Raw genomic sequence first — 19,761 nt, forward strand, 5'->3', positions numbered from 1 at the left:
AGACCACATTTCAAATTCTTTTTGGAAATCATGGACGTCGTGTCCTCCGGGCCAAAGAGAAAAAGGACTGTCCGGATTGTTATAGGCGCAAAGTTCAAAAGCCAGCATCTCTGATGGTACAAGAGTGTGTTAGTGCCCATGGCATGGGTAACCTGCACATCTGTGAAGGCACCATTAATGCTGAATGGTACATACAGGTTTTGGAACAACATATGCTGCCATCCAAGCAACATCTTTTTCAGGGACGTCCTGCTTATTTCAGCAAGACAACGCCAAGCTACATTCTGCATGTGTTACAACAGCGTGGTTTCGTAGTAAAAGAGTGCGGGTACTAGACTGGCCTGCCTGCAGTCCAGACCTGTCTCCCATTGAAAATGTGTGGCACATTATAAAGCACAAAATACGACAACGGAGATCCCGGACTGTTGAGCAACTGAAGTTGTACAACAAGCAAGAATGGGAAAGAATTCCACCTACAAAGCTTCAACAATTATTGTCCTCATTTCCCAAACGCTTATTGATTGTTGTTAAAAGGAAAGGTGATGTAACACAGTGGTAAACACGCCCCTGTCCCAACTTCTTTGGAACGTGTTGTAGGCATCAAATTCAAAATGAGTGAATATTTGCAAAAAACAATAAAGTTTATTCGTTTGAACATTAAATATCTTGTCTTTGTAGTGTATTGAAATGAATATAGGTTGAAAAGGATTTGCAAATCATCGTATTCTGTTTTTATTTTTGTTTTACACAACATCCCAACTTCATTGGAAAAGGGGTACATTCAGTGAAATGGCTAGGCCTTAACCAAAAAATCGTAAAGAGACAAGGAAGGTGCAAGGCATGTGTGAAGAAGTAACCTATCAGTTTGTGGCTTATGTATAAAGGAGAACAAGCCGCAGGTCTTAATAGCAGAAGCAAATCTTTGGGAATAAGATGTGGTACAGGGTCTGGATTCATGACAGGACACCTCTTAAAATTTGTGGGTTTTGTTGTTCCAGCTACACCCATTGTTAACAGGTGCATACAATAAGCACACAGCCCTGCAGTTACCTTAGACAAACACTGGCAGTAAAATTTGTCATGCTGAAGAGATCAGTGAATCAGTGACTTTTCAAATATCCTCCTGAAGGTAAGCTGAAGCGGAATTCTAATGGAAGAGAGACTGACACAATAACTGATCTGATTCATGAGGTGGTGTAACTGAGCAGTCATGGGCTGGAGGCTGAGGTGGTGTACCTGAGCTGTCATGGGCTGAAGGTAAGGGAACCAGCCTTGTGACCGGAAGTCCAGCTCGATCCCCTTAGTGGATAATGCATGACTGAAGTGCCCTTGAGCAAGGCACCTAAATCCCAAATGTTCGACAGGCACTGGGATAGGGCTGCCCCCCACTCCAGGACAGTGTTACATAGTTTGTGTGCTCACGAGTGTGTATGTGGTGTTTCACTGCATGGATGGATCCTGGATTTCCCTATTGCGGGAATAATAAGGGTCATTCAATCTATTAATCTACTCAGCTGAGGTTAAACATAGTAATGTTTCATAAGAAGATGTCATCTAAGCTTAATCTGGCTCTTTGGGTGTGTGAAGTCTTTAGAGCGTGAGGTCATAGGAAATGAGATGGTGGTAACCAAGGTCATGATGAAGTGATTCTTTAGATTGGGTCCACTGAGCAAGATCAAAGCAACCCTGTCCTATGAAAATTAGATGAACTTTGATGAGGTTTCTAAGAGAACGATCAAATTTACTGTAAGTTCCAGTAAATGAATAGAAGGGCTGGATGCATAAGCTGTAAAAAAGGCAGCAGTGTTAACAGTTTTAAGGACCTCAACGAGGAGTTCTACAGCAGAATGAATGAGCTAAGATTCCATCTGTGTGAAGTTGACTTAAAGTAATATTAGGAGTATGAATGTAATATTCAGACGTACATAGTCAAAGAGATACATGGACATGTAGTAACACTTCAAAACATGAATAAAATAGTAACACAGGTAACAGTTATGACCAGATGGAGCTGAAAGGTAGGTGTAAGGTAGTACTTTGGGTCCACCTACTGGTTAAAATCATCCTGTACGATAGGACGACTGGAGACATGTACCTGACCTAGTCCAATAACAAAGGTTGCTAAATGACATTCACTACAGTTGGAAAAAAAAAATACAAAAATTAAAAATAGCAATAAAACACACACACATATATATATGATATATAACAGATAAAAATGCACTTAAAAACAAATTTGTGCTATGACAACACTAATCAGCTGAATGCAGTTGTATGACTTGTCACTAACATCCTCTGAAAATGCTGATGCGGGGATAGATTTACGTATTTTGTTCAACAAATTGCTCGATATACTATTAATGAAAAAATCGTAAAAAGTAATTCATGTAACTCTGTGCAGACCTCTATTTCACACAAATACCACAGCAGTAAAAGAGGTAGGCTAGATTTACCGATCAGTAAATTAGTCAGTGAACCACTAAGGAATTTGTGTCTGTCCAGTAGTGAATATATAAATATAAACACACAAAGCTGTTGTCCTCATCACAGCCTGCACAGATACAGGACCTTCACTGTAATCAGGATCTTCACTCTTATCCATGGAGTTTATGATGCCTGACTAAAAACTTAAAACACAGGTGTAACCACAGCCAGATTACACTGACGGAGTGTTTTACACATTTTTAGGCGACTTCATGAACATTAATGGATTATTCTAATAATATTACATATTTATTTTTGGAAGGGCATGTGGACCTAGAGAAATATAGATACTTTTACTTTGTAATTACTCTCACAGTTTATATGCTGATCATTTGCTGTAACTCTGTTGTCATTTCTGTCATTTACACAAACAAACCTCTCCATGAGCCGATGTACATATTCATCGCTGCTTTGCTTTGCAATGGTCTCTTTGGAACAGCTGCCTTTTACCCAAAATTACTGAGTGATTTACTCTCTGAGAAACAGGTTATCACTCATGGAGCTTGTCTGTTTCAAGCCTTTTGTCTTTATACTTGTGCTGCATCAGAGTTCACACTGTTATCAGCTATGGCCTATGACAGATATGTGTCCATATGTAAACCATTACAATATTCAACTCTTGTAAAAATGTCCACTGTTAAAAAGATCTTATTTTTCTGTTGGTTTGTGCCTTCCTGTGAAATTGGTATTTCCATAATACTAACATACCGACAGCTGTGTCAATTTAAATTAAACAGAATATACTGTAATAATTACTCCATTGCTAAATTAACTTGTGGAGACATAACAGCTATGAGTACATACGGACTGATTCTTCTAACCATTGTTGTATTTCCAACACTGTTCTTCATAATCTACTCATATGTTAGAATACTTGAAGTCTGTTTAAAGAGTTCAAAAGATTTCAGAAGAAAAGCTCTGCAGACCTGCTTACCACACCTTCTCATTTTCATCAGTTTTGCTGTTACAGTGTGTTTTGAAGTGATTAACAGCAGATTAGAAGGAAATATGCCTCATATGTTTGCCATGATAATGTCAGCTGAAAACTTTGTCGTCCCTCCTCTAATCAATCCTGTCATATATGGACTCAAACTGCAAGAGATTTGGAATAGGATTAAGAGACTGATTTGGAAGAGAAATATGCATGTCTTTGCAGACTGAAATCTGAGTATGATTATTATCCATCATCTGAAAATGCAGGAAATTTGAATAAGATTAAGAAAATCATTTAGAAATAAAGACATTTAATTTTATGAAACGGTATTGTTTTCAATGTGTATGTTATGAAACCTATTCCATTTTTCAAACGCAAAACTTCGTATTTATAAGTAGTTCCTTTCTCTGTGCCAAACAGTGAATGTATTTGATTGAAGCCTGTATATTAGCTTGAATTAAAACATTGGATACTGTGCTGTATGTATATTCACAGATTGGTCTATTCTTTAAACTCCAGTAGAACAGTTTATAAGACATACCACGAACAGACAGCATAGGTTTCTGAATAAAAACCCTGGAAGCATCAGGACATGGTTTTTGACCATTCATCCATACTTAAGTGTAGTTCAAGATTACTCATTATTAGCAAAAAGTACTCTGTGACGTCTTATTTTGTGAATGCCTGTGGGTTAGGGAGGTCTTTTTTGTTTGCTTGGGTGTAATTATAATCAGACTTTGGTACTGGCTTTTTTTTTTATTTATCTAAAACTTAAGGTGTATTTACACTTAGACCATTATGTCCTTTGCTTAATACTCCAGATTTATGTGGTTTGATTCTTTGAATGAAAATTAGACTGAATGACAGTCTCAAATATGCCATAGCCATGGAATAATCCTGTAGAATCATGTTACATAAAAAACTTTAATAACAGATAGTCGCCTAATTAGTTTATCGCTTTAAGAAGATGTGATTAAAAAGATAATCTTTAATCTTTGCACAATATTGTTTGAGAATAAATCTCTAATAATGAGGCACGAAATATCTATTTCTGCCATTTAATCTTCTCTTCTAATGACATGATTTATGTTATAACATGTAAAGGACATGATACATTTTCATACACTTGCAGAAACTTCTATTCTGAGTATCACAAACATAACTGGATAGCAATTAATTTCACATTTCAATGGCCTTTTATGAAGTTTGAAATGTAAATGTATACAGTCATGTAAAGGATTGTTAAGTTATATGATAGTGAACTATTTAATCACCTAGAATTAAATGTCACATTTTTACCTATTTATTTTATCATTTAATGAACCTATGATTAATGAAATAATAATGTAATGAATGTTTAACACTGAACATTGTTGTAAAGGATATAACTCTAATTATATGTATTAATGTATTTCTGTCTCTAACATTGTGATTTCTCAATGTTATTTTTACATTTTTGATTTCTATAAATATACTATAAAATAGAAAATTTATACATTATTATTTTGTGTCATAAAAACTCAAGCTTTGCACAGCTGGAAAAGTCTGGTGAAAATCTCTCCCAGGAGATGTCAGAAATTAATAGTTATAAGAAACTAACTTTCCTACAGAAAGCCAAGGGGGAAATACGTGTCACTGAAGCCATGGCAAAAATAACAAATGCCACACCTTTCATACTTTTATGAACTGAAATGCTATTGTTCAAAAGTTAAAGACCTAGGGGCTGGCCTGAGGCCAGAACACAGAGATTTGAAGGACCCAAACCCTCACTGTACCAGGGGAACCAGCCTGTTGTCTGGAGAAGTTAAGTTTATTTGTTGCGCCTGCAGGTACCAGACATCCAGCCAGCCCATAAGACATTGGACTGACACAGTTTTATAGTTGGACTGATGCCAAGATTAAACCTAGCTTATACAGGACAAGTAACAGGTGTAACAAACCCAACCATATAGGAGTAAGCACAAAATAGGCAGCCTAAAATACAACTTTAGCACATTCACACACACAATACAGAATGTTTCACAACAGCACATTTCACAACAATAAATTCCTTCAGATTACAGTAGTGAAAGTTGGAGTTGAGTTGGAGAAAGCTGCAAGATGAGAAAACAAGTCTTAGTGCCAGCTTCAGCTAGGAAGTTCAAATTTGTTTCAGATATGAGAAGCCTATCATTTTTTTCTTTGAGTACTTGTTTTATTCGGATAAGCTCAGTGAAGCCCCCAGCATTTGGCAAAATGCCTTCCAAAACCAGCTGGTAAACTGGGATCTGCAGTCTGACATCAAATCACTTATGGATCCTTATCACATGCTGCAGGAGCAGCACTGTTGTCTATTTGGTTGACAAAAGTCTAGTCACTACTATAAATTTGTAGGCCTTAGAAAACCTTTGGTCAACCCTGACCAAAATCACTATATTGCCCTGGGACGCAGGCAATCAGATGACAAATTCCAGAGAAGTGTGTGACTATGGCCAAGACTGTTTTAGAAGGGGGTGAAGCAAACTTCTCTGTTGTATTCTAGGCTCCTTGTTCTGAGCACAGACCTGGCAGGCCATTACATAGGCATGTGCATCTTTCTTTTTGGTTAGCCACCAAAAGCCTCACCATAGAAACTTGAGGGTGTAGGTTGGCCGTGGATGTGTGCCTACACTCGAGAACCCTCTGACGGAGCATGGGATGTACTACCAACCTGGAGGCCCCCTCCTGGATCAGTTTGCCCCAAAGTACTCCCCAGATGGTGGTTTCCAGTACCCAGCACAGTGGGGCAATACATCTTAGGATGACAGGCTCTAGAGGTTGTTCAGTGGGTGGCACATTTTCAATGTCTGTAGAGTACAACAGGTCTCAGATTTTTTGACCCCAGCCAATAAGAAAATACAAAATCAAATTGTCTTTAAAAAAAATACCCACCTGGCTAGGCATGGATTAAGACACTTGGTCTGCTGAATATAAGCCAAGTTCTTACGATCCAACCAGAACAGCAATAAATGTTTCACACCCTGCAGCCAGTGAATCCACTACACCAATATCAGAAGTGTCAACCTCCACTATAAATGTTAGTGTGGGGTCAGGTAGCCACAGAACCCGTGCAAAGGTCAGGTAACACTTGAAGTCTTTGAAATCTTTCTGAACTTTTGGGGTCCACTGGAACTGCTAGTTAGTTAGACTGCCAGAGCATTCATTAACCTGAAGGGTATCACAAAATATTCATAATGACCCATGGGGATAATGAACACGAGTGCAGTTTAGTAAAATTGAGGCCTGTTGCAGTGTCTTAAAAGCTGATATCATCAGCTGTAAGGGGTAGAGGTCTTTTATGGTAATTTCCTGAGGTCCTGGTAATTGATGCAGATCAAAGACTGCTGTCTTTTTTCCACACAAAGTAAAAGCAAACTCCAGCTGGTGAGGTGGTTAGGGTTAGTCCAGTGCCAGTGCCTCCCTGATGTACTCCATAGCTATTCAAGTAAAAGATTTATGGTAGAGTCATAGGACCTGTGCGGAAGCAAGACTTAAGCTTCTTGTTTTACATTTACATTTACAGCATTTAGCAGACGCTCTTATCCAGAGCGACTTACAAGAAGTGCTTTCTCAATCTAGAGAAAGTATCTTTGCTAGTTACCAATAGCTTAGAGAAAAAGACAGACCTGAGCTCAAATACTGCTAGAAACAAATGTCACTGCAGACACCAAGAGAAAAAGAAACAGAGTTGAACGCAGAACTCTGTGCCATTCAATGCAATACAATAACAATAAGATACAATACAATAAATAAAATAAGTGCAGTTTATAGTTCAATGCTCATTCAAGTGCTGTGTAAAAAGATGAGTCTTCAGTCTGCGTTTGAAGACAGCAAGAGACTCTGCTGTTCGGACAGCCAGTGGGAGTTCATTCCACCACCTGGGTGCCAGTACAGAGAACATTCTCGACGCTCGTCTTCCGTGCACCTTGAAGGATGGCGGGTCAAGCCGAGCTGTACTCGAAGCTCGAAGGACTCGTGGTACAGTTCGAGATTTTACCATTGCCATCAAGTAGGTAGGGGCTGGTCCATTTTTGGCTTTGTAGGCCAGCATTAGGGTTTTAAATCTGATGCGCGCAGCTACAGGAAGCCAGTGAAGGGAGCGCAGCAATGGGGTGACGTGGCTGAACTTGGGCAGATTGAAGACTACCCGTCGTAGCTGCCTCATTCTGGATGAGTTGCAGAGGCTTGATGGTCTGAATGGGAAGACCAGCCAAGAGCGAGTTGCAGTAGTCAAGCCTTGAGATGACCAGAGACTGCACTAGCACCTGGGTGGCCTCTCGGGTGAGGAAGGGTCGGATCCTCCGGATGTTGTACAGTAGATACCTGCATGACCGAGTCAGGTTCGCGATGTGAATCGAGAACGATAACTGGCCATCCAGGGTCACACCAAGACTTCTTGCCTCTGCAGATGGAACAATCCGGGAGTTCTCGAATGAGATAGCAAGATCATGAGGACCTGTAGTCGCAGGGATGAATATCAGCTCAGTCTTGCTGGGATTGAGCTTCAGGTGGTGGGCTGCCATCCATGTAGAGATGTCAGACAGGCATGCCGAGATGCGACTGGAAACCTGTGTGTCAGAGGGAGAGAAAGAAAACATTAGCTGTGTGTCATCAGCATAACAGTGGTAAGAGAAGCCATGAGAAGATATTACGTCACCAAGAGAGCTAGTGTAAAGAGAAAAGAGAAGAGGACCCAGGACCGAGCCTTGGGGGACGCCAGTGGAGAGCCTGCATGGAGAGGATGTGAACCCTCTCCATGTTACCTGATAAGAGCGATCCTCCAGGTAGGACTTGAACCATTTCCTTGCATAACCAGTGATTCCGAGGTTGGTGAGGGTGTCCAGAAGGATCGTATGGTTGACTGTGTCAAAAGCTGCTGAGAGATCAAGAAGGATCAGGACAGAAGACAATTTGGCCAATTTTGACAATTTGTTTATTAAAAAGACTTCCAATAAATCAATAGTGACTCAGGTTGGGGCTGACAGGTGAAGCAACAATCTTTTTAGAAGTCACAGTGAGTCTCTCAATGCAGGTCCGCTTGCATTGAGACCCCCAACCTGCCACAGACTGAGTCAGCCAATCCAACCACAGACTGTGTCACTGTAGGCAGGGAAATCCAAATATTAGCTTCACCTCATGATCTGGGCGGGCAAGAATGAAATCTGCTGTGTGTGCTGACCCAGACATAAAGTGACTGGCCTTGTGTGCTGACTGACCTGCACTGACCCAAGAGGGTACCAAGAGGGTCAATGGCAGAGACAGGCATAGGGACCTCCAGGTTGACACAGGGTAAGGTTAGAGTCTTTGCCAAGGCAACATTCACAAAGTTACCTGAAGGGCATTCACATAGGCCTACAGCCACTTCTGCTGACTTTTCCCTAGGAAAGGGTGCTATAAGGAAAAGCCCAGGTGACTTAGGGGAGTGGATCACGTATATCTGTCATATCAGGACAGAAATGACCTGATTGCTCGCAGTAGAGGCATCTCTTGGCAGGAAAGATGGGTATATTCCAACTGCATGGGCTGCTCAGATGGCTCAGGAAGAACAAGGGGTGGTGGGGAACACATGGTACGTGTGGATGGGACTCTGTACCGAGGGGGCACTCCTGTCTCCCATTCCTAAAGTGGCCATCTAGCTGGTTATCCAGCTTCAAAATTTGTGCTATAAGTTTTTAGAATGAAGAGGAAATATCTTAAGTGGCTAGCTTATCTTTCACATTACCACTGAGGCCCTTCTGGAAGGCAGCCACATTCCAACCTCTTGCTGTGGTCAGAATACAGAACTGAATGAGTTTTTTTGCTCTGGTTTCCACAGGAAAGTTGATAAATACAGGCTTTAAGACAAACAAGCTCTTTAAAACACTCTAAACAAACAAAAGCATCTTTATAAATAGACATATAATTTAAAAATATTCTGTGCCACCACCAGATTTGAGGTTCAACACAAAATAAACAAAAAAACCCTTCCTTAATCGAAATGCAATTAAAAGGTTCACATAATCTGCATCTTGTTCACTCAGATCAAAGTGTTAGAACACCTGATGTCATTAGGCAGGTTTGGCTGCTGAACTTTCTTTGTGTTCTGCTTACACTGCAGCTTCATCTGGATATCAGCCTCAAGGTCATAACAAGGCCAACGAAGCATGAAGATGAATAAACAGTGTCTCTTACCACTCTGCATTTTTCACAGCCCTACTTTACTGAGTTCTCTGATTGTTCCCTACATACTGACTTCATCTTAATCTCTACACATCTATATTCAAGATTAGTTAAGAGAAGATCAAAAGAAGAGATAAACATCAGAATCTGTGATACTGATACATGATAACAGCAACTCCACTGTAGTCGTAAAACACTGAGCTTAACAAAGTGACAACTCATATTTTTACTTTGAGAATAAATAGATTGGGGAAAAATCTGACTCAAACTCACAGAGGCATACAAATTCAAACATTTTGGTACTGACAAATTGTTCAAATCAGAAATTACATGAGATTAGCCAGCCAGTGCACCCACCCACAAATACACACAAACACACACATAGTGAGTTGAGAGAATATTGTCTTTATAATACTCAAACACAAAAACTTGGTTTAGTATAATTATGGAAATAAAATATATAATTCATGAAATTAACTGTGTGGTATACAATCCATATCTGCAGGACATAAAGTAAATGGATTATATAGTGCAAACAGCATGTTTTTTTCTGATGTGAGTGAGGAGTGAGCAAGAAGCAGAAAATAGAAAACCTGGATTGATTACAGAATTCTTTGAGAGTGGATTGGAAATGTCTGCCATGTCTACGGATACATGATGGCACATCTGAATAATGAAGGAAAAATGAGGAAAAAAAAATTCAATTATTAAATGACATTCATTGGGGTGGACTAAGTAACTAAATAAAATTGCATAGCAATTATATTTTAATTGTTAGGACCTGTGTAACTGGGAGCGAGGAGGCAGACGCATGTGCTGAGATAAGCAAGATTTATTAAGGGCAAATCCAAAATCAAGGTCAAGACACTCCAGGGTCATAGAGGCAACACGGATTGAACGGGGGGCAGACATGACAGACAAACAATAAACAATAAGCAGGTTCAAACAACACACAGTAACCAGAACAACCAACACAGCAAATAACACCAGCAAACAAGGGGCAAACACAGGGCTTAAATACACAGGGAAAATGAGGTACCGAGGCACGCCAAACAAAAACAAAACAAAACCAAACAGACACAAGGGACCAAAAACAAGGACAGAACCAAACTAGACAAGGACACTAGAACAGGAGCAGGAGAATGCGGAACAGGAAGCATGGACACAGAAGCAGAGGCAGAAACGGGCACAGAGGCAGAAACAGAAATACTAGCGGAAGCCAAAGACACAGAAATAGGAGACAACACCAGACAGAGGAACAGATGAAACACGAACAGAACGACAACGAAAAACGGAGGGAGGACGAGGAGGCACAACACAAAACGACAGCAAACGAGAGACAACCAGAGAAACAGGACGAGGATAACATGAACGAACCACAGACCACGCAAATGACAGGGGAACAGGAACCAAGCCTGACACAGGCACAGAAACAGGCATACAAACAGAAACCGGCACAGAAACAAAAGGAGAAACAGGAACGGGAACGAACACAGACACAACAGTAGGGAACAGGACAACAACAGGGATAGAACAGGGCAAAAACAAAGGAACAGAAACAGGAGGCCAACAGGGAACACCAGACACAGAAGGAACAGCAGACACAGGAACAGGAGGACCATGGAGAACAGACACAGGTGAGGGTGGGAACAAAGGGGCTGCAACGTCTACGGGGGCAGGCGAGCCTTCAGCGACGTCCACGGGGGCTCGAGGCGGGTCCAGAGGCGCAGGCTTGCCGCTGGGTGCGGCCATGGGATCGGGGACTTGGGCTGGGGACCACTGCTCCAACCTGGAGGAACAAACAGACACGGGACCCACTCTGCCGTTCCCAAGGCTCACTCGAGCTATAGGCAGCTCGCAGTGGCGCTTGCAAACGAACCGAGTACCACAGTACAGGTTATCTGAATGTTCCATACATCTAGCCACATCTTGCATTGCAGGTTGTTCCTCCCTGCAGCGTTGCTCAAGACGGGCAGACCCAAGACGCTAACCTGAGCGCTCATCATCCGGACATAGGGCGGGAAGGTCCTTCGCTTTCATGCGGGACTGAGGAGAGGCTCGCGGTCCCTCAGCACCAGGGGATTTTCTCTCACTGGCAGGATGGCATTGGGACGCGGGTAACTTGGGCTGTGTGGAAACAGCTGGAGTTTCGTCCCAACGGAACAGCCACAAACCAAATCTCGCTTACTTGCTGCGTCCTTTGGTGGCTGGTCTTTCTGTAATGGGGAATGAGGAGGCGGACACGTGCTGAGATAAGTGAGATTTATTAAGGGCAAATCCAAAATCAGGATGGAGACAGTCCAGGGTCATAGAGCCAACATGAACTGAATGGGGGGGCAGACATAACAGACAAACAATAAATAATAAACAGGTTCGAACAACACACAGTAACCAGAACAACCAACACAGCAAATAACACCAACAAAGACCAGCCAACACAAGGGGCAAACACAGGGCTTAAATACACAGGGAAAACGAGGGACAGGTGGAAAACAGGTGGAGACAATCAGGGGCAGAGTCATGAAACGAGGGGGCTAAACCAAAACAAACGCACATGGGCTAAACCAAAACATGAACACATGGACAGGACTGGGAGGGGCTAATCATGACAACCTGATTGTGAGCAACTGATTTAAATGTGACATTTTAAGAAGTGATACATAGGGTGCATTTACTTTTTACATTAAAGTACACTGCAAGTATATATAAGTATGAGAAAAATGTTTAAGTGTCACTTATAAAAATATCAAATTGATTAAATGTCAAAATGAAGAAGCTTGTGCAAACATGATATAAACTTTTCTTCTGATATTTTCAATTTGGTCCTCTAAGGGTTTATTGTTCATTTGTTTCATGAGACTAAACTAAAAGGCCGCTGAAGAGTGAAGTGTATTTCTGTCCAGTTTGTTTGCAAAAATGACATTTGACAAAAAGTAAAAACGTATGGATTTTCAGTTATACTATTTTGAGGGTCCCGTTTTGGACGAAGGAAATACTCAACGTACTCTCATGAACAGTAACATGTCCAACATGTCAATGATGTAGCAGCAGTGAATGCATTCATTAGGTTAGCACAAGATTTTTATTAACTGTGCAAATAAAATTAGTTTATAATCTGCTAAATTCAGCTGTTTTTCACTTTATTTGGTTTCCAAATTCATATCTGTAGATCTTAACCTGAGAGGTCACTGGATATGTAACGGGTGTAATACAGACCACTGCAACATCTTCAACAAGCTGTTATAGACACACTTTAGACTCTATTCTGTACCTGGAGTTTAACCGAATTAGGTTTTGGTTAAGGCCAGGGTGAGGGTTAGATTGGGTTGAGGCTAAAGTTAGGCTCAAGATTAGCGGTAGGGTTACATTTCGGGTAAGGTTTTAATTAATGAAAGAACATAAGTCTACATTGTATAACATATCAACAGGACATCTTCAAGATATTTATTTCAATGTTTTCAGGTGCTTCACTAGCCCTACTTCCCTGATATATTTTTGATGTGTTTCTCTGTTACGGATTTAATAATAATTTACAAAGGACCACTCAAAATAAAGTGTTTAAATTTTCTGCTTTGTTAAATTATTTTTGGTAACACTTTACTGTAGGGTACTGCTCATAAGGCAACATTACATCTACATTAGCTTGTCATGACAACTGACATAACCCTACATAACTGTTCATAAATGCTTGCTCCAATAAGCGTCATTTAGTATAAAGGTTACATTTGCCAATTTTGATCAAAGTCAGCTAAAGTAGTCTTTATGACCTACTTTTTCTTTAATATCAAAGGGTTAAAGCTGAAGCAATACTTCAGTGTTTAACATTCAATACAATATTACCTTAATAATCACAGCTTCATTAAGTGATAATTAAGAAACATTTACCTTTTTTTTTACATGATTTATATTATTGCAGTGATATGCAGGTAGTGACATCATGTTTGAGAGTTTTATCCAAACTAAGTTTAATTTAAAGTATTAGAACAATATAAAAAACTGACGTAAATGCCAAATTGTTTGAACTGCAAACATAAAAAAATAACCATAAACATTCATAGATTTAATTCATAAGATACTGTGCCAACATAAAGGCAATAAACAAAGGTGTCACTGACTGGCACAAAAAAAAAGACTAATGAGGAAAAAGGCAGTAAAGCTTGCATAATATATATATATTTCAGTCTAAAAAAATATCTTCTTATTCCAAATTATTTTCTTTATTCTATTCGATATCTCTTGCAGTTTCATTCCATATATAATAGGATTCATTATGGGAGGAACAACTAAAATTTCAACTGACATTATCATGGCAAATATTTGAGGAACATTTCCTTCTACTCTGCTGTTAATCACTTCAAAACACACTGTAACAGCAAAACTGATGAAAATAATGAGGTGTGGTAAGCAAGTCTGCAGAGCTTTTCTTCTGAATTCTTTTGAATTCTTTAAACAGACATTAATGATTCTAATATATGAATAGATAATGAAGATCACTGGTGGTAATACAACAATGCTTAGAAGACACAGCCCATATGTATTCATAACAGTTATGTCTCCACAACTTAATTTAGCAATTGCATAGTTATTACAGTATATTCTGTTTAATTTAAATTTACACAGCTGTCGGTATGTTAATATTATGGAAATGCCCATTTCACATGAAGGCACAAACCAACAGAAGAATAAGACCTTTTTGACAGTGGACATTTTTACAAGAGTTGAATATTGTAATGGTTTACATATGGACACGTATCTGTCATAGGCCATAGCTGATAACAGTGTGAACTCAGAAGCTCCATATGTATAAATGCAAAAGGCCTGAAACATACAGGCTTCCCGAGAGATAACTGGTGTTTCAGACAATAAATCATTCAGTAATTTAGGGAATAAGGCAGCTGTTCCAAAGAGAGCATTGCAAAGTAAAGCAGCAATGAATATATACATCGGCTCATGGAGACATTTGTTTGTGTAAATGACAGAAATGACAACAGCGTTACAGAAAATTATCAGTATGTAAACTGTGAAAGTAATTAGAAAGTAAAAATATCTATATTTCTCCAACTCCACATGTCCTGCCAAAGATAAATATGTATAATTAGTAGAATAATCCATGGATGAAGTTGTCCACAAGTCTCTAAAACAGGTCAGTCAGTGTAATCTGGTTGTGCCCACACCAGTGTTTTTATGTATTTCATCAGGCATTGTTACCTCCATTCATAAGAATGAAGATACTAAGTACAGTGAAGGTGCTGTATCTGTACAGGCTGTGAAGACAACAGCTTTGGGTGTGTATATTTATATATTCTCTACTGGACACATATTCCCTAGTGGTTCACTGACTAACTAACACATCGGTCTAGCCTTCTTCTGTTACAGTGTGTTGCATGATCGACATATAATAATGACAAACCCAAAAAGTAATAAAATCATCTGTGTTTTGTTAATCCTCTTGAACTTTTATTTTACTGAGAAAAGTACAAAGAAATGATTTTTTTATATTTTGGCTGACTAGCTTGATTGTATTTTGTAAATATATAATAAAAAAACTAAAAAAATAGAATTTACAAGAATATTCAAGGTATACCATTTTAAACATACTACAATTACTATACAAGCAGATAAATTGGTAACAGGTGACAGTTTGTCAGCAATCCCCCTTCTGGAGTTTTAACAATGTCACCATGACAACCCTAATGACTGCCACCTGATCCTCATTTCCGCCCTAATCTGCTCTCCTATGAGAAGCTCTTATGCCTAGTTCACACTACACGATTTTAGCCTAGTTTTTCAGTCGCCGACTGTTTTTTGTAGATCGCCGACAGAAACCTGTGGTCGGAGGTCAATTGGCGCTCGCTCAGTCATGTAGTATGAAAGTCACAACAACTGAAAAACTCGCAATTACAGCACAACCAGTCATGTAGTGTGAACGGCACAAAAACCTTACAACTGAAAAAGTTGTGTAGTGTAAACCAGGCATTAGTTGCGCTCACACTTTGTGAGATCTTGCCAGGTCCTTTGTGTCTTCCTTACCAAGCTTTGTTTATTCACTTGTCTTTGTTGGTATTTTTGACTTTTGCCTGCTGCTTGGACTGTTTTTGCACCTGCCTTTTTGGATACCTTTGTCTGGTTTATCTGACTGCCTTTTGGCTTTTCACCTCTTTTTCTGTCCTCAACTTTGCCCCTTGGATTTCCATGTTTTAATAAACCATTCAAAACTTACACATGGATCCTTCTCAAGTTCCTGAGAATCAAATGTTACAGGGAGTCATGATTTGGTACAAAAGGAACAGCCACCAAATAACTAGTTGTTGCATGCAAAAAAAGGTTGTGGTTTTTGGTTGTTTTAGCAATAAATGGTCACTTTCTCTATGACAAAGACCGTCTACACTTATATCAGAAAAAGATGCAAAAGCCAACCTTCTCTCAGGGTACATCAGTACCCACAGCATGCGTGTCTTAAATACACTATATTGCCAAAAGTATTGGGTTGTCTGCCTTCACATGCATATGAAATTGAGTGAGATCCCACTCTTAATCCATAGGGTTTAATATGATGTTGGACCCACCCTTTGCAGGTATAACAGCTTCAACTCTTCTGGGATGGCTTTCCACAATCGTTAGGAATGTGTTTATAGGAATTTTTGACCATTCTTCCAGAAGCGTATTTGTGAGGTCAGACAATGATGTTGGATGAGAAGGCCTGGCTCACAGTCTCTACTCTAATTCAGCCCAAAGGTGTTCTGTCTGGTTGAGGTCAGGACTCTGTGCAGGACAGTTCTTCCACACCAAACTCACTCATTCATGTCTTTATGGACCTGCTTTGTGCACTGGTGAGCAGTCACTTTGGAACAGGAAGGGGCCATCCCCAAACTGTTCCCACAAAGTTGGGAGCATGAAATTGTCCAAAATTGAAGAGTTCCTTTCACTGGAACTAAGGGGCCGAGCCCAACTCCTGAAAAACAACCCCATACCAAAACTCTGAGATCCACTTGTTCCACTCTCTATGCAGTTATTGGGCTTAGAATGTAATTGTGGCCTTGAGGGTTCAAGTGTTTAGATGACTCCCCACTGCTTGTTTATTGTATTAAAGAGTTGTGATGTGAACTGTGCCCTTCGATCCAACACAAGACAGACGGCAGTGTCCCATCACACGAAGATCTTTAATTAGAATTGCAGCAATCTGTGGTGTTTTAGCCACCCTCAGGGGAAAAGTCTCTATCCATTTACTGCAGTAGTCTACAACAACTAATAGGTGTTTGTTCTGTCTGTTACTGCTAGGAAAGGGACCCATGATGTCCGCTCTCAACCTTCACCTAGGTTCCAGTCCAGGAAGCTTGGTTATTTGAGACTTATACTTTTGGCATGTGGCACAATCCCTATAGTGTCTCCATATATCTTTTCTGACATCTGGCCAATATGCTACATCTAGCAACTGAAAATGGGTCTTTATCCTACCCAAGTGACTGCTAGGGGGGTTGTGATGGGCAAACTGTAGGAACATCTCCCTTAGGCTTCTGGGTATGTACAGCTGAAGAAACAAGTAAACATTATTCACTGTGTAATGGATTTCAATAGGATTTGGCTGAGACTCTATTTGTTCCATCAGTGCCTGCAACTCTGCATCACCCTGTTGTGCACTGAGAATGATTGTCCATCTGTCCTCAGATGGCATCACTGCTTTGCAGTCAGCAACCGTATCTGGCAGTGGCTGGGACACTTGGCCGTGTGATAAGGTATCAACATTCACAATTGACCAACTCAAAGTTGTATCCTTGAAGCCTATGGACCCATCTGGTAGTAATTACTCCTAGATGTCTTGCTTCTTGGCTTGCTCCTGTTTTATCTTGGTTGAGCTATAAAAAGTGCTGTGACATAAATGCTTTTATATGTAACATACAGCCAATTGTGCATAAATAAGTGCATCAGTCAGGCCAAATGTCATCAGCATAGCTGTAGGAAGAGATGCCATGCATCATTAAGATAATGCCCCGAGGTAACATATAAGAATTGAAAAGCAAATGCCCTAAAATTGATCCTTGTGGTACCTAACAAGTAACCTTATATTTTGGAGGAGTGATTATTTATAGATACAAAAAATGTCTTCCATAAAGATGTGTGGTAAACCAGTTAAAAACACTTTTAGACAGGACAATATGCTAACATAATATATCTAAAAGAATCTGGTGGTCCACAGTATTAAAAGCAACATTCAGATCAAGTAGCACCAGAACTGAAGGCAGTCTCTGTGCTATGATGTGTCAAGTCATTGAGGCACAGCAGTTTAGACAAGTTTACATTCCTCACAACATTTAAGACAACAACGCCACACATAATACAACACAACACAACATAACCTCACCCCCATGCCCCTACAAAAAATCCTATTCTACCATCCAAGTTATGTAATGGGGTAATATGCAAATTAATGGCTGTAGAGACAAAAATACCTTAGTATGATTGGTTCTTTAAGCAGGTAATTTAAAATGCCAACTTTTTGCTAGTAATTATGGTAACAAGGTGTGATCCGGAGTGCACCTCATTTCATTTTGATATTTTCGAAGTGATATGTAAGAGTGTAGTTACTTTTTCCCAATAAAAACATGGTATTTCTGTTTTGATTATATAACGTACAACAGAAACATGAATTTGAACGGTCAGTTTTTAAATTATGTTTTTGTCTATCCACATTGTTTGATAGAAGACCAGATTTCTGTATGTGCAAATAGCTTGTGAAAGACATTTGTCCATATATTTTTACAATTTTAGAGACAAAAAGCTTGTAATGAATTTATCTCATCAGGCTAAAGGTCACTTAAGTGTGTAGGTTTTGTGAGGCAAAATAAAAATGTAAGAATGCTTTGTTAAATTATGTTCTGTATATGATAAACTATGTGTGACAACAGCATTCAGAAACCACATTGTTAGACACCACTATTTTTTTTCCTCACCTCTAAAGCGTTAAAGCTGAAGCACAACACTAAACACTAAACATTTACTAAATGATGAATTTATGAATCAAATAATGAATTGACATGGTGGGTAGCACTGTCGCCTCACAGCAAGGAGGGCCTGGGTTCAATTCCCTGGCCAGGTGACCGGGGTCCTCTCTGTGTGGAGTTTGCATGTTCTCCCCGTGTCACATCTGCCGCCTGCCATTCTCCTCCCCACCACAGGAGGTCACCGTCTCCCGAATACTAGGCATTTCTTGATCCTTTGACCTCTGTAGTCTGCCATCTTGTGTATATATACCCTGCGTTTGCAGGTGCTCATTGCGAAGTCTTGTTTGGTTTTTCCACAGTTCTGAGCGTTGATGTTTATGATTTGGTTTTCTGGTGTTTTGACCTTACCTCTTGGTTTGTTTTTGACTACTCTTTGGATTTGTCTGCTTTCTGTGGCCTGCTTTTTTGGATTTCTGACCCCCTGCTTGTTATTACCTAACTTGCATCCAGAATTAAACTTGCACTTGACTCCTGCCCCTCGTGTGAAGCAGTTTGTGACACCCCGTGTCTGCGTGGGTTTCCTCCAGGTTCTCCGGTTTCCTCCCACAGTCCAAAGACATGCAGTCAGGCCATTTGGACATGCTAAATTGCCCCTGGGTGTGAGTGTGTGAGTGACTGTCTGTGTCTGTCTGTCTGCCCTGCGATGGACTGGCGACCTGTCCAGGGCTGCCACCTCAGCTGGCGCACTCCGACCTTCACCTTCATTGGGCCTTGGGGTTTCGTCTGAGCCCTTTGACTCGTGCATACATTTGACTCCTTGGTCCGTGTTTCAAGATGGATCACGTGGGTAGGGTCGGGCTCTTCCCTCTTTGCTTGCTGCTACTAGGGGAATCCTTGTTAGTTTCATTTCCTCCACTTACTGATGCAAAAATTCAGTGGATTGTCTTACCTGAGCTGAGGGCGCACTCGAATGAGCACGGCTGGGGCCCCATAAGTACCCAGCTGTTCCAATGTGCCACCTGGAACTCGTGAGGAATGGCAGAACAAGGGCTGGCCGAAGCGCACAAGGGCGATAAACTATGGGGAATGAAACAACCCCCTTTCCCTGATAACTGCCACATGCTTCTCCCTGACTCTGAGAGTGGCACACGTGGTTCTGCACGGGAAGATCATGCAGGCAGCAAAAGAGGAGTTAACCACTACTATGCAATGGATTAAGTTCCGAGT

At 40.4% G+C, this 19,761-nt stretch overlaps 2 protein-coding genes and 1 pseudogene across 2 annotated transcripts; 1 reads left to right on the forward strand and 2 right to left on the reverse strand.

The window, feature by feature from the left end:
- Nucleotides 1-2,706: 2,706 nt before the first annotated feature.
- On the forward strand, nucleotides 2,707-3,645 carry LOC108438441 (olfactory receptor 6N2-like). Its single transcript, XM_017716232.1, has one exon. The coding sequence runs from the start codon at nucleotides 2,707-2,709 to the stop codon at nucleotides 3,643-3,645; it is 939 nt and encodes a 312-aa protein (XP_017571721.1).
- A 3,578-nt stretch (nucleotides 3,646-7,223) lies between these two features.
- The window catches only part of LOC119262598, a 39,604-nt pseudogene continuing 27,066 nt past the window's right edge, over nucleotides 7,224-19,761 (reverse strand).
- LOC108438442 (olfactory receptor 6N2-like) lies at nucleotides 13,778-14,713 on the reverse strand. The gene has a single exon (XM_017716233.1). The coding sequence runs from the start codon at nucleotides 14,705-14,707 to the stop codon at nucleotides 13,778-13,780; it is 930 nt and encodes a 309-aa protein (XP_017571722.1). The 5' UTR covers nucleotides 14,708-14,713.

Source organism: Pygocentrus nattereri, chromosome 27, assembly GCF_015220715.1.
Source record: "Pygocentrus nattereri isolate fPygNat1 chromosome 27, fPygNat1.pri, whole genome shotgun sequence".
NCBI classification, from domain to species: domain Eukaryota; kingdom Metazoa; phylum Chordata; class Actinopteri; order Characiformes; family Serrasalmidae; genus Pygocentrus; species Pygocentrus nattereri.

Excerpts from the sequence above, each read along its gene's own strand:
- LOC108438442 (XM_017716233.1), bottom strand. The coding sequence starts at position 14,707 with ATGGATTATTCTACTAATTATACATATTTATCTTTGGCAGGACATGTG.
- LOC108438441 (XM_017716232.1), top strand. The coding sequence starts at position 2,707 with ATGGATTATTCTAATAATATTACATATTTATTTTTGGAAGGGCATGTG.